At 31.9% G+C, this 15,170-nt stretch overlaps 3 protein-coding genes across 3 annotated transcripts in view; 1 reads left to right on the top strand and 2 right to left on the bottom strand.

Moving 5' to 3' along the window:
• LOC110029834 (nudix hydrolase 3) overlaps window positions 1-3,263 on the top strand; it is a 109,477-nt gene extending 106,214 nt beyond the window's left edge. Inside the window, exons 22-23 of the mRNA XM_020732292.1 lie at window positions 2,287-2,292; window positions 2,964-3,263. Coding sequence (XP_020587951.1) covers window positions 2,287-2,292; window positions 2,964-3,014 — 57 coding nt within the window. The 3' untranslated portion in view covers window positions 3,015-3,263. The remainder of the gene's footprint in view (window positions 1-2,286; window positions 2,293-2,963) is intronic.
• A 1,142-nt stretch (window positions 3,264-4,405) lies between these two features.
• Window positions 4,406-8,392, bottom strand: LOC110029835. The gene is made up of 5 exons (XM_020732295.1): window positions 8,180-8,392; window positions 7,820-7,915; window positions 4,811-4,936; window positions 4,641-4,680; window positions 4,406-4,561 (listed from the first exon to the last, which is right to left on the bottom strand). The coding sequence occupies exons 1-5, from the start codon at window positions 8,312-8,314 to the stop codon at window positions 4,494-4,496; spliced, it is 465 nt and encodes a 154-aa protein (XP_020587954.1). The 5' UTR covers window positions 8,315-8,392; the 3' UTR covers window positions 4,406-4,493.
• Window positions 8,393-8,822: 430 nt separating this feature from the next.
• On the bottom strand, window positions 8,823-12,401 carry LOC110029815 (AP2-like ethylene-responsive transcription factor At1g16060). Its single transcript, XM_020732273.1, is given in 9 exon segments — window positions 8,823-9,427; window positions 9,857-9,933; window positions 11,173-11,223; window positions 11,440-11,513; window positions 11,635-11,723; window positions 11,811-11,819; window positions 11,947-12,029; window positions 12,245-12,300; window positions 12,303-12,401. Coding segments are annotated over 9 exon segments (1,143 nt in total).
• Between the last annotated feature and the right edge of the window lie 2,769 nt (window positions 12,402-15,170).

The raw sequence follows: 15,170 nt of genomic DNA on the forward strand, positions 1-15,170 counted from the left end.
GCAGGTTAGAGCCTATAGCTGAGATGCAATTGGAGGTTATTTTTTTAATGGAAGACCTACATACGTATCACTCAATTCACATGTATTTTACATATCTAACACCAATTTTTACTTGGATACCACCTTTCCTATGCTTGAAAAGGTGTATTTCACCTTTTCAAAGTTCATGGTGTTATTTTTTATGTGCTATGAAAGATTTGGGTGGTAGAAATGTAAATAGCTGTATTTCACCTTTTCAAAGTTCATGGTGTTATTTTTGATGTGTTATGAAAGATTTGGGTGGTAGAAATGTAAATAGCTAAGTTTAGGTGCTAGATATGTAAATACATAAGAATTGGGTGGTATGTATGTAAATGCCCCATTTTTATTTCATGATATCCCTGATAAGTACAGCTATTCTGATAGAATTGTAAACGTGCAATAACTACATTTCCCCTCCCTTGACGTGCACAATGTCTTTGTCTTCTATCAAAGATCAAAGAAGAGATGGTATTTCTATCTAAGATTAGATAATGAGGAAAAGATAAAAAAATAGTCCATGGACTATCTATGTGGGGTTTTGTAGTCCCAGACTATTTATTGCATCTAATTCAGTCCATTATTTTTTAAAAATATAATCCAAATTTATCCCTTGACTTATCAAATCTTGTCCAAAGTAAATTAACTGGGAGATTTTTTTTAGCATAATGGAAGAGCCAAGGGACTTCATTGATCATAACTATTTTCTGGGACTACGTAGTATCTAGTGGTACAACTTCGTAGATTATCTCATCAATGAAATCTCTGCCAAATGTAAACTTGAGAATACATTGCTTTTGGTACAACTTCGCAAACCTAAGAAATATAATTTTTCAAAATTAACTCGAACGAAAAAGATTTTAAATGCTCGACAGTTCCTGGCCTAAGTTTCTTGACTCGAGCTCTGAAGATGATGTTCTGTTTATTACCAAGATTCAAAATCACATTTACAAGGTTAGCTTTTTGATGTAGGATAAATATAAGTTACTGCGATCTGAATATAATTTCATCAATAGTTCTCAAGTTACTTAGAAGTGAATATTAATGAATTTATACTTTCTATTGAGCAGACACAATAAAAAAGCATGATGAAGGTAATGTGATTCAAGCTATTATTACATTAACCATTTTAAAGGTTTAGATTTTGTAGATGCAAAAAAAGAAATGAAAAGAAGAGTTATATGAACAAGTTTTCATTGCTAAGATCTCAATTCTTTTTGAGAAGTTCTTATCTAAAAATTATGAATTCACATACTTGATTAGTTTTTCACTTGGGAGTAGAATCACATCAAAATTTGGAAAAGAGGGAGATACTAAGTGCACCGCTAATTATTCAGCATAATAAGAGGCTCCTTATTTATAAGAATAGTGGGAGAAACCTATGCTGACCATCATTGCCATACCTGCAATCATACTTACCATTATCATATCTAGCACTAAACCTAATAAAATAAAACTCTTTCATGGGCCATGAAATAGGAAATGGTCTGATATTACCACTAATCCTAATAAAATGAAATTTCTTCAATAAAAGGAAAATGGAGGATATCATATTTGAAGAAAAAGGTCGGTACAGCCAGCATGATGAAGTCTGTAGGTGGTGCAGTTAGTGTTTCATTTTCCAAGTGGGAGAATTATTAAATATATGGAGCCTGTGACTTACCTACCTCACCTATCGCGTCTCACCTACCTCTCTCCCGTTTTCTTTAAATAGCCTCTTTTGGCATGTCATAAGTGTTAAGTCCTCTTGAGAGCTAAGAGAGAGAAAGGAAGAGAGAAAGAGAAAAGAAGTTTTTTTCTTGTTTGCAATTTTTTTATATTCTGATTCTACTGCACTAGTGCTTGAAGGACAACTTTGAATGAGCAAATACTAAATACAAATTGGAACCAATAGCTTTCATCGCTCCAGCGAAGTAGGATTATTCTAGGCTGCCAGCTTGAAGCGAAGGTATATCGGGGATTAGATCATGAAGGGGATGGTTAATTTGACCATCCATGTCAAAGAAGTTCATAAAATGAAGTTATTCTCGCAATGAATCATTGTTGTTATTAATCATTTTAAAAATTTCTTTTATTGTTGATGCAAAAAATGATGACTAAGGATTCATGATGATATAAATTTTTTTGTGGATATTTTAGGATGTTTCTCTTTGATGAGGTGATTTTTGTGTTTTAAGAGTTAATGAGGAGTGGTAGATGTTTACATACATGAGAATTGATGTGATTTATATAAAATGATTGATGCCGTGTGCTAAAAATTACAGTAGTAGAGTGGAGGTATGACATCCTAGTTTTGCATGAAGATTCGTCACACAAACATATAATTCAGATGAAATTGAGATGAACACAGGAAACCCCAAAATTTTGACATGAAAAACTCAGTAAGTGGGAAGCCCCTGATAAAACAATCCACTACGTTGGTTGAGTTTAGAAAGATATGAACTTCCATTTAATTAGAGAAGACGTGATTACGAAGATACAAAGATTTGCACTTTTATTTAATTTTGTTTCAGAACAAATCCAAGTGCATATTTAGCAAGTTTCAAGCTTAAACAAAATTCGCCCGTGCTTGTTGCATGCATGAGAATTTAGTAGTGTTAAATAAATTGTTACTATTGTAAATTTGTGTTTTAATTTGCCTCGCTTTACGGTTTCATTTCTACTCCCATCTTTTGAATGTGTTGTAAGGAACCAGCCCCAGACTGGACTTCCTTCAAAATTCATCTATTTTGAACTTGAAACTTTCTGCAACCTAAACTCTATCGTATTCAACTTAGAATCTTAACTTGGGTCGGCCTAACGTTGCTTTTATTGAATTAATACATGTTGAGAATGTTTTAAGCCAAATGTTCACAATTTGCTAAGATAAATCTTCAAATTTCTAGTGTGAGGAGAATTTCCCTGCACTAATCTTTTTTGGTTTCTCTCTCAATATTTTCTGTTTACAGGTGCCTGTTGATATTGCGCCCACTTTTGGTGTGATGGATCTATTATAATGGTGACATATTGAAGGCTCTTACTTGTGATTTCATCAATTTTTTTTCAATTATAGTCGGGGTTTTCAAATAATATAGTCTTCTCAGTAAGAAGGAAATAAATAATTGATGTCTCACGAATAAGCTTCACTGGTTCACATGATTGGAAATATGTTCTGATGGCTCTTTGAATTTGGTATCACACCATCTGTGTTCGCCAATCATATTAGTAAATGCAAACTATGTTATTGGACTTTTTTCTTCTGTTTTATTCATTTTATATGCTAGTAGGCAAGCAATATAGTTTCATCTAACATCATCATATAAATTATCATTATCTTAGTTTATTGGGATAGGAAAGAAGTTGAGGCTTGACTAAATTTCTTGTTAGATTAGGTTCAAAAGCAGATTTTTTTTGCAGATGATTGTAACACCAAATGAATGTTACTTGTGAAACAATTATCTTAACATATATCATACGTATATCACATAGTACATTTGTTGCTTTAGAAATTGAGATGAAAAAAATGAATCAAGATACATGACATTTTCTCTTGATGATTTTGCATATTCTCAATGAAAATGGTTTTTTTTTTTATTATTAATATACGATCAGTTTTCTTTTTATAATCAATATGCGAATATGCTTTTAATAAGATAAACAACAATATTCTTAGTCCTGCAAAATATTCTATGAACAGCTGGAGATGAGGGTCAAAACTAAAGCCATCTTCAGCTCAGGCTCAAGTGCTTAAACCTTTATCAATTACGTTCAAGCTCACATCAAGCCATATGTGCATGCAACTCTTTCTATGAAATCAAGAAGAAAATTCCAAATATGCATTTTGAAAATTGGTTTGAATGTTGAATTGGAAGAAGAAAAAGCTCAAGGTTGAATGGTTCAATTGGAAATTAACAAGATATGGAAGAGGATATCTGAATAAATATTTATATTATTTTAATATTATTTAAAAATAAGATAATGATATATCTTTTGATTGATTTAGTAAATAATATTTTAAAAAGATAATATTTTTGAATATTTTAAATGATATGCATTCTTTAATTTTAATATAATTATTTTATTTTTATCAACAAAACAAAATAAAGATTAAAATTTAATAATATCTGAACCGGTCTGATCTTTAGAAATCGGTTTGATTCATTACTTCGAAATTCCATGCACGATTGGTTACATTACAGTACGGTCCTATTTATAAAGTCATGCATAACGGTACATAAACTAATATACCGTCTATAATTATGTGTTCAAAAAAAATTAAATTTAAATATTCATAAATAAAACTTAATTATTGTCACAAATTCAATACCACAAAATCAAAATGATTATGAAAAAAAAAAACAACATAATAAAAATCACAACCGCCGATAACAGATCAAACGGCTGAAAGCTGGAACAATCCAAAATGAATTACAAACTCTAAAATCTTAATGTAAGATTCTTATAGAAACTTTGATATTATAATTAAGCTTGTAAAATCAGTTGTTATTGACAATGGCAGAAAAGAGCATCAGATTAATATCTTTGTCTAAATCCTTCTCATCACCTAAGAAGATCGATTAGCATCTTAGTGTTAATACTATGAATATATTTCTACAATCACAAAAAGAATATAGAGTCACTACCTGTCTTTGATTTTAATTGAAGCTTCCACTCATCAATTATCTGCGAGGATGCCAACAATAATAGAAATTTAGCCTATTAATCATATGAATAATAAATAAATCTACACTATATATGTATATTTGGAATGTCTTCAACTGTGTGTGTCTGTGTATTAGGCTAAGACTAGGACCTGATTTAGATTTGTATATGCAGCATCATCAGAATCAGTTTTATGTGGAAGGCCGGATGATGAGAGCAACCGGTTTAGAGAACTCCTCTGTGCTGATAGGGAGGCTCTTATTTGGTCCATTAGATCCTTGATATTTTAAAACAAATTTAGTTCCACAGTTGAAGAAAGTGTGGGTAAAGAGATTGAAAAAAGCACAGAACAGAAACAAGCATGGCAAAGCTAAAGAGGAATCATCCCGCTCGATAATTTTGGCTGACTTTCAGCTAGACGTGTCGAATTGGGTTTACGGGTCAGATTCGAGTTTGATTCAAAATTAACCTACTTGAAATAGCTTGACCAAAAACCAACATGTTTTTAACCCAACTGAATCAAACCTGATCCACATAACATGTTTAATGTAAACATGGTACTTATTTTGATCAAATTAAGGTTATTTTTAAGTCAAATGTGTGCTGATAGGGAGGCTCTTATTTGGTCCATTAGATCCTTGATATTTTAAAACAAATTTAGTTCCACAGTTGAAGAAAGTGTGGGTAAAGAGATTGAAAAAAGCACAGAACAGAAACAAGCATGGCAAAGCTAAAGAGGAATCATCCCGCTCGATAATTTTGGCTGACTTTCAGCTAGACGTGTCGAATTGGTTTTACGGGTCAGATTCGAGTTTGATTCAAAATTAACCTACTTGAAATAGCTTGACCAAAAATCAACATGTTTTTAACCCAAGTGACTCAAACCTGACCCACATAACATGTTTAATGTAAACATGGTACTTATATTGATCAAATTAAGGTTATTTTTAAGTCAAATGCTGGTTGGCATGTCATATTTGGGTCAATTTTAAGTTGACAGGTAATTGTCGAGTTAATTTCAGATTGGCAAGTCAACTCAAACCGACTAAAAAATTGTGTTAAGAATTTTTATCTGAACCCAACTCAAAAATTAATCAAGTCGGCCATATCCCAATTTTTTCTAGCCAAGTTAACGTGTTCATTAAATTTTTTGACACCCCTACTTTTAGCATATGTTAAAATTTACAAATAATATGAGTGAAATGGTATAGAACTAAATCGGAGGAATCAAGTAGCAATTGTGATGCAAAATTTATGGAAAAAATTTGACAAGTAAATATAGATTGAAGATAGCAGTCAAAGGAAAATGACAAGAAAACAATAAATATAATGGGCGTCAAGCGAAATGAATGTAATGGGCAACTTGATATGCTCCGACTAAACTTCCGATATTTTTCCCCACAAATTTAATTTTAAAATCTGAAGTCCTCACTTTGCTTCAAGTTTCACTCTTCTTACTGTTACCAAGAGAGAAATAGGGAAGATAATTATTCTGACATACACAACAAAGAGCATGGTGATTTAGGTTTTCTTATATAAAATCGTCACTAAGTAAGTTTGTTTTGCGAGAATAAGACTGGTCAAGTATAATGTCGATAAGAGATTGCTTTCTTGACATGATAAATTTAAACCTCAAAAAAGGATAATGATTTACTAGTAGGCAACTTATCCGTCGATTAGAAGATTTGGAGAGAGGAAATAATAGCCACAATAATACCCCAAAAGTTTTCCAAATATAGATCTCCTCATTTTCTACCATTTTCCTATTTCTTTGAAGTTTCAATTATAATGTGCAACAAATTTAGCATGATGGTTGGGAGTTTTACCTCAAACTATAATATCTTGAATTCAATGCGTTACACATAAGGTGTCTATGGGAGTTAAATAGAAAAACATTACAAGCCTAGGAAACCAATAGTTCTAAAAAACTAGGGTGAGGGAGTGTAGGGATAGCTTCTTGGACATTGGGAGTACTTTGCCTAAAATTTTAATGAGATGTTTATGATCTCCTAAATTTGAGTAATGGAAGTCACCATGATTTTAGGTTTTAATTAGAAAAGGTTACTAAGATTCCCCTCAGATTTAGCATGGAATTTAACTTGGAACACTTTTTACAAGTTGTTTATAACAATATTTGCCTCGGTCTTCTATCTTTCCTATACTTTTTCCACCAATTTTTACCTTCCATTTCTCGCTTTTTTAAGTTTTTAAATTAAGTGCACTGAGGGGTGGAAATTGAGTGAGGATTGGTTATGATGAGGAAGAGCATATGATACCATTTTATGATATCTATAGTGATGGAGGGGATAGAAGGGTGCAGAATCTCCTTCTTCCTTTGGCTTAAAGGGTCAAAGAAGGAAACCTAGGGTTAGAGCCTTTAGGGGCTGTCTGGTAATGGATTTAGAGTTGGATTTAGCCTATATGTAGGCTAAATCTTGCTAGACGGTCATTTTGAACAAAATAAAGCCACGGATTTGATAAATCTAGATTTCGCAGATTTCGACTGTAAATCCAAAATTTACTAAATCCTGTGGATCGGTGGATTTACAAGATTTATGGAATAGAGCTATTGGAACTTACCTAAATGTAGGCAAAATTTCCCAAAAAAATTTATTGGATTTACAGGATTTATGGAATTTCATGGCCAAATTGGTTACAGGATTTAACCTATTTAGGACTTAGTAAATCCGGATTTACTAAATCCTGATAACTTAAATCTCATCTTTTGCCAGACAACACATTATGTGGAGCTATGGAACTATGTCTTGCACTTGAGATCCCTTGAAGAAGATCAGATCAATCAATCTTAAGAAAATAAGTTTACAGAATTTTTTTAAAAATGACTATGTAAATTATCTATTTCATCTTTTACGTTGCTGGTTTGGCTATTTTTGATTGGCCGCCAGTGAGAAATTGAACCGGCTAAGTTGAGTTGATTAACGGAAAAGTTAGAAGATCTATCTTCCAAAAACATAAGCACAATTGAAAACTCATGCACAAATTATTCCGATAAACAAACTGGAAACTTATAATTCTTCATAATCACCGTAAACCTTAAGTCAGACTGCTTTTCTATCATCAAGAGAGAAATTTTAAAGAAGAAATAATCCAAACATCTTCTCCAAAACTAATTCCTTCTGCCCATAAAAAAGAGATCTACCTGCTTCTCCTTAAGCAACTCTTGACATAAATCTTTCAGCGAAACCAGATCTTCCTGAATCCTCTTCATCCGACAAATCAGCTTGCACGGATTTGCCTGGGAGGAGAACCATAGGGAGGTTAAAATAACCTAGGAGTTCAGAAACCCTAGATTTTATAGTTCAAATTCAAGCAATCAATCTAAAATCCAAGAAAAAAAAATATTAAAATTAAAGAACTCGAAGAATTTAAAGTGAGGCGTTAAAATAACCTAGGAGTTCAGAAACCCTAGATTTCAAATTCAAGCAATCAATCTAAAATCCAAAAAAAAAAAAGATTAAAATTAAAGTGAGGCAAAGCAGTGGGGGAAAGCGGGCGATACGTTGTCAGGGTAGGTAGACCTGAACTCGCCCTCGATGTGGAGTTGGACGAGTGACAGATCGCGATTTGCCTTGCTTAAAAGCTTCATCACCCCGTCGAGCGCCGGGTGGTAGCTCCGGCGATCCTCCGTCGACATGAAATCCGGCGATCGGTGGTGGCGCAGTTCGCCCTGCTTTCTCTCCTGCTCTTCACTCTTTCGAGATCTTTTCAACTTTCCCGCCCAATCACCTCCACATCATCGGGATTTTAGATATTTAAACAGCGTAAATATGCATTCTCAACCTTACAATTTGACGGAATTGAGATTCCGAAGTTAGTTCTCTTTATTTTTATTTTTCATTTCTAAAAATAATAAATAAATAATAAATTATAGTAAATTCCTTTCTCTTCTTTTTCATTTTTTTATTTATAAAAATAAATAAAAAAATAAAAAATAAAAAAATAAACATGCAAAAATATAATAAAAGAAATAAAAAATAAAATGATCCCAAATAATTCTCCACAATATATTTTATTTATAAACCATATTTATCACCATCTCTCAAGAAGCCAACAAAATCCCAAAAATTTATCATATAAAATAAGATACAATGCATTACAATATTTTGTTCAAATATTTACTCAAAATGCCACTCTCAGTTGGATCATAAGTCCAGCCCGCATTGAAAAACAGGAGGCTCGAAAGCGTTTAGTTCACCAAACAATGTGCCATCTCCCTCCACATTAAACCCTCCATTATCATGACAACCAAAGTATGTTTGTATGTCATCAGGAAAGCTGCACCTCGGCCACTGCTCCCCGACAAACTCATTCGGCACCGACGACGCATCGAACATCGCCGTCCTCTCCAACATCTGCTTAAACTTTGATGACTGAAGTATTAATCCGAGTGTTGATATATTCGTTGCAGCAGCATTAGTCATTGTATTCGTATTGATGAGCGCTCCTGGTTCTGTGTTATGAAAAGATTGAAAGATTTTTTGTTGTGGCGGCGGCGGCGGCGGCGGTGGTGGTGGTGATGATGGTGACGGGGATGGTTGATGATGAAGGGTTAGTGGGGCGTCGTGGCTCAATTTAATGGTGGATGATTGGTTGATGAGTTGTAGGGATATTGGGGTGGTGGTGTTAGTTTGTGGATTTGGATGGAGGTACTTACTGTAGTGGCTAAGATCAAAGTTGGTGACCGCGTTGAGCCCACGATATTCGATCGCTGCCATATCATAAGCCGTTGCTGCCTCTTCTTGTGTAGCTGAATTGATAATCAAAAAAAAAAAAAAAACTTAGATGATATTAAACTTTATTAATGAGAAAATTTTGAGAAAAAAAATATGTGTATGTGTCTGTGTCACGTATTCATATCAGTTGGTCGGGCATCTGTTTGTCAGTTGTAAGTCCTCTTTGATCTGAGATTCGATTCTCTTCAAGTGTAGGGTGTGTTACTCGAATTTTTAGGGGCATGAGGGATGATCAGAACTAGTAGAATGGCATCCAGACATTCCTTTTTAATATATATATAGTAACGCTTGAACATCAATTTTTATAATCATATCACCCTTACCTATTGAATTTAAACATTAAATTTAATAGATAAATTTAAAGATTTTTATTTTTGAATCATTAAATTTAAGAAAAGTGAAATAAACATAAAAAAGATATAATGTATAAGCTGCAAAGTTACCATAAGTTCCGAGATACAAATATTTGTTGCCATGTACGCGGCCAATTCTTGCTTCCCATCTTCCATTATGATGATGCCTGCAATAAATTTTCATTAAAAATTAAATAATATTATCTAAAAGGATAAAAATATTTTTTTCTCTCATTTTCTCACATACGTACGCTCTCTCTCTCTCTCTCTCTCTCTCTCTCTCTCTCTCTCTCTCTCTCTCTCTCTCTCTCTCTCTCTCCAAACTTCAATTTTTATATAGATATATACTGCCACACTCATGCATGAAGATGCATTTTAAGTTAAAATTGTAGCTTTTTGATGTGATATGAAAGATTTGGGCGAACATCCAATCATGCGAGGCCAGATCATCACATACGCTAATTTGGGCCGATGTGGAATCTCTTGATCGAACGTTCAGACATGTGATATATACAAATGAAACATTTCTCCTAAGAAAGGTGGTAAATAACCAGTCATGCATGAATATACAAATAAATACTTGTGTGTTCTAATTTAGTCAAAAAATAGTTAAATTTTAAATAAATAAAAAATGTTTAAGAAACTAGCTTTCCGAGACAATTAGAGCAAGCATATTAGGTGAGGAAAATATATAGTTGTGGGTCTGTTTTGTTACATATTTATTGAATTTGATAATTTAAATAAATACTTGTGTGTTCTAATTTAGTCAAAAAATAGTTATATTTTAAATAAATAAAAAATGTTTAAAAAACTAGCTTTCCGAGACAATTAGAGCAAGCGTATTAAGTGAGGAAAATATATAGTTGTGGGTCAGTTTTATTACATTATTATTGAATTTGATAATTTTATTACATCTTTACTCATCAGAACTCTTTGTTTCATTTATTAAGGAATGAAGATGGCAGTATTAGTTGCAATAATTAATTCTTTTTAATTAATAGGCGAGTTATTTGTTTAATAATTCTTTCTCTCAAAAAAAAATATATTATGTGTGGATGGATGTGTTCGGGTGTACTCGGGGTGTGCTTGGGGAGTACACCTCTTATCTACATGTACGGATGGCCGCACATAATATACTCTCCTTTGTCTCTCTAATTATCGAGAAAATATTACATCGAGAGTCGTGATTCAAAAATGCATAAAGACTTTAATCAATGTTTGTCGCATGTATAGTCCGGACACACAGTGTATTAAATTATTTAGTTTTTTTATCAAACGGGTCATGATTGTACATGTGACAGACAGTGATTTGAGTGCAGATGCATTTTACATCAAGACTCCTGATGTAATAATTTCTCCTAATTATCTCAATTTAGTTTAAATTTGAAAAATAAACAGAGACTTACCTGGCCACGCCTCTATACTTTGATACACCTCTAGAGAATCCACTACTCTTCCTGAAATTCACAAAAAAATAAAACAAATAAATATATGAAACAAGTTTTGATTAAAACCAAGCATCAAAATTAATACATGAATAATTAATAATAACTTATTAAAATAAATATCCTGATTACAATTAAAGATCATTTCTTATGAGAATATTCTAATCCCATTTTTTCCTTATTTGCAAAATTCTCTCTTTTTAACTTATATTATTGCATGCTTATTACCTCCTCAAAGATCCAATGTACTCTTCCTTGGACTGGCCTTGCATGTCTCTGAGCTCTTCTTGGTATGTTGATAGCTGCCAATTGGAGCCATAATATTCAGATATATGAATAATCTCTTTAATAGAAAAAACATCATACAATACAAAATACATAAATAATATATATGTATATATGTATATATTATATAAAAATTACAGGAAAATTCAGTATGGTTTCATGGCCCCAATACTTCAATGCAGCGAGGTCATAAGCTCTAGCTGCAGCATCCTCATCATAATAAGCTCCTGTTAAATATGAATATCATAACTTATTTCTTTTAATAAAAAATGAAAAATAAAAATTCCATCATAACCTTCTGCAATAGAACTCACCAAGGTATACTGCAAGCATCCACAGAAAGGAAAAAAATATAAAAAAACAAAGCAGATCAGTATAAAAAGATTAATTAGCTAATAAAACAATAAAAAAATTAAGTTTTTTCAGCGAAAAAAAGATTAAAAAAAACACCTTGTTTTCCTTTCTTTTTCTGTGATTCATTCCAACTGTTCTTATCCCAGAGATGAGCTTCGTACCTTCCAGTCCACCGATGCCTTTAAATGTATGAAATCAAGCCATGAATTAGAAGGAAACATAAGGAAAAAGAAGATTCAAGAAGAGTTTACAGATCTTTGCAGCACTAACAATTAGAGCGATTTAAGATCTGCTTGGAATGAAAATAAAAAAAAAGGATTTTTATCTCAGTAATTAGGAATAAATTATTGTAAAAAAATGGTTTTTAAGTAGTTTAATTAAGAGATTAGAAAACCTTGTGACGCCACGATAAACAGAGCTTCTCTGCAAGGGAGAGTCTCTTGGGACGCTCCTCTCTTCCTTGTCCTCCTCATCTTCATGTAGCCGTTGCTACTGTTGCTGTTGGTGTTTTCACTGTTACTGATGGAGTTATTCTGCTTCCTTTTAGCCATTGCTGCAACAGATAGAGAGAAAGAGAGGGAGTTGGGATTTATTACTGAAGGGTGAAGTGCTAGTAGAGTTTAAAAGAGAGGGCAGGGGTTGACAGAGTATTTGTTTCGTAAAGAAAAAAAAAATGGTATGTTTTATTAATTATATTTTGAGATTATATATGTATATAATTTGAGAGGGATTGAATTTTTAGATGCTTGAGTTGAGACAAATTAGCTCAAATTTGACTTGATATTATCCATAATTTTTTATTTTTTTTTTCATGTAGCAATCCCTGGCCAACCACAAAAAGCTTGCTTGCATGCATGTATGACTTCTTTTGTTGTCTTTTATAAGAGATCTTAACATATCTATATGAGAGATAGGTTTTGGCCAAAAAAGATTAGTAGTCTTTTGTTTATTTACATTGAGTATTAGATCAATTTCATCTGTTTCATTGTAAAAAATGTTTGATTTGATGGGTTTTAGTGAAAAACAATTTGAATTGGTTGCAATTGTTTAGAATAATATGGATTTTCTTAAAAAGGTGTAGGTGCTTTGATTATTATATGCTTTATTGGAAAAGTTGAACAACATTTTTTTTATAACTACTTCAGTGAGAGGTATAATTGGCCAAGGAATGCCTTTATATGATTGAGAGAATTAATGATGGGTCTTGCACAAAGAAAATTATTACTCTTTTATTTATTTACATTGAGTATTAGGTTGATTTGATTTGTTTCGAAGTAAAACAAAAAAAAAAAGTTTAGTCTGGTGGGTTTTAGTTAAAAACAATTTGCAGCAATCGTGAATGTATGTGTTTTGAATAATTAAAAGACAAAAAAAAAAAAAGTTTAGTCTTGTGGGTTTTAGTTAAAAACAATTTGCAGCGATCGTGAATGTATGTGTTTCGAATAATTAAAAGGTTGCATTCATTGGGAACAAAAAATGTAATGGTTGTATGTGATTACAACATGTGTTTTACTATTGTTATGACTGGTTGGGAATAAAAATTGTAGTGCACTTAACAATTGTACATTCAAATTTATCACAAGAACTCGGAAGCACAAGTTCCCTCACCCACCTCCAGATTTGTTCAACCGTTAATCCTATTAAAATTAATCTTCATTTCATTACTAATTATTGTATTTGTGACAAATAAATATTGTTTCATCGATATTGGATATCCCTTATAAAGGGGGTATCTGAAGTTATTTTCAGATACCAAATATCATATTCTCGACTTTGAAAGAGCATGTAATGTAGCTTGGAGCTGGAAAGAAATGTTTAAGAAGAGGAATTTGTCTTCATACAGTGTCATTGAAAGAACATTTGGAGTGTGGAAGAAAAAAAAAAGGGTCATACTACGGGATATGTTGACATATTCGCCTCCTAAGAAAATGTAGATTATGGTGACTACAATGGCTCTCCAAAACTATATTCGGCGGCATCCTTCGTACAGTGATATTGAATTTGACTAGGATGATAAAAATTATTTTCATGTCCCAACTAAAGCATTTTAATATCACGTAAAACGTTTTTTATCACATGTAGAAGTTGAATTACCTGAGAGTTGCACCCATGATGGGGAAGGTGTCGGAGAAATAATAGAGTTTAGAGAGCATATTATAGGCATCATCATCATAAAGACCCAAGGGTTTTTTTTTTTTTTTTCTTTTGTTATTTTATTTGCAATGTGTGGTGAAAACTCTTATCTTTTGTTGTATCGATATTTTTTCCAATCATCTATAATTTGAATATCAATTTTATTTATCCTCTTTTGCATGTATTATCCCCCACTTGGATGATTGGAGAGGCAACCATAGATAAAATATGCTATATAATTATTTATTGCATGTTTATTTTTGATTTATTAAATCCAGATTTATGTGAAGAAGAAGACAACGTGAAAAAAATCAGGCAGAACGCGAGCAAAATCTATTGAAAGGAGTGTTCGATTTAAGATTCAGTTTTTTGGTGTTTGGTTGGATTTAAGCTAAATTTGTTGTTAAATTTGCCTATTAATAGGCTACCAAACACCATCTTAAGCTCAACCAAAATGAATTTAAAGTCAAAAAAATTCCAAACCATGCAATTTATAATTAAAAAAATTATAAAGAGTTTGCATATTTATTATACTTAAATCAATTGGATGTCATCAATAATTACATTACATAAAACTTTACCTTTCTCTCTCATTCAATTTATCACTTTTTTAATTTTTAACACATTTATATTATTTTGATCGAGTTTAGCAACATAATATTCTTGTAAAATAATATGATTTGAATAAAATAAATATAGTAATTTTTTTTAATTTAATTTTAAATTTCATAAACATAAAGTCTTACGAGCACATTGACCATGTCCCTAAAGTTGTGGCTTGGACTTTTTGCTCACTCTAATACAAAATTCCTGCTTTATCAATACAAAAAACAAGTGGGAACTAATTATAAATTGAGGTTTCAATTTGACTCCAATGAATTTAAATGAAAATTATATTTTTAAATTTCGACTTTGTTTTTAAGAGATCAACTTATTAATTTTAAATTTTAAAATTTTAATTGATTAATTATATATTGAGTATGTGAGTGTCTACATACATACATACATATGTACGTACATACCTACATACATATATACATTGATAATTTTGGAAAAAAGAATAAAAATAAAAATAAAATAAGAGGGAGCCTTTTTGAAAGAAGTTCGAAAAATCTTTAAGGGTAATTGTTTGGATTTTGTATTTATCTCTGCCAAATCAAACGAACCACTAATATTTAATATATATA

Source organism: Phalaenopsis equestris, unplaced genomic scaffold (assembly GCF_001263595.1).
Source record: "Phalaenopsis equestris unplaced genomic scaffold, ASM126359v1 Scaffold000606, whole genome shotgun sequence".
Taxonomy (NCBI): Eukaryota; Viridiplantae; Streptophyta; class Magnoliopsida; order Asparagales; family Orchidaceae; genus Phalaenopsis; species Phalaenopsis equestris.

Coding starts and splice junctions, on each gene's coding strand:
- LOC110029835 (XM_020732295.1), bottom strand. CDS start 8,314: ATGTCGACGGAGGATCGCCGGAGCTACCACCCGGCGCTCGACGGGGTG. Junction 7,916..8,179: donor GGTCTACCTACCCTGACAAC/GTATCGCCCGCT, acceptor TTCTCCTCCCAG/GCAAATCCGTGCAAGCTGAT. Junction 4,937..7,819: donor AGTTGCTTAAGGAGAAGCAG/GTAGATCTCTTT, acceptor TAAAATATCAAG/GATCTAATGGACCAAATAAG.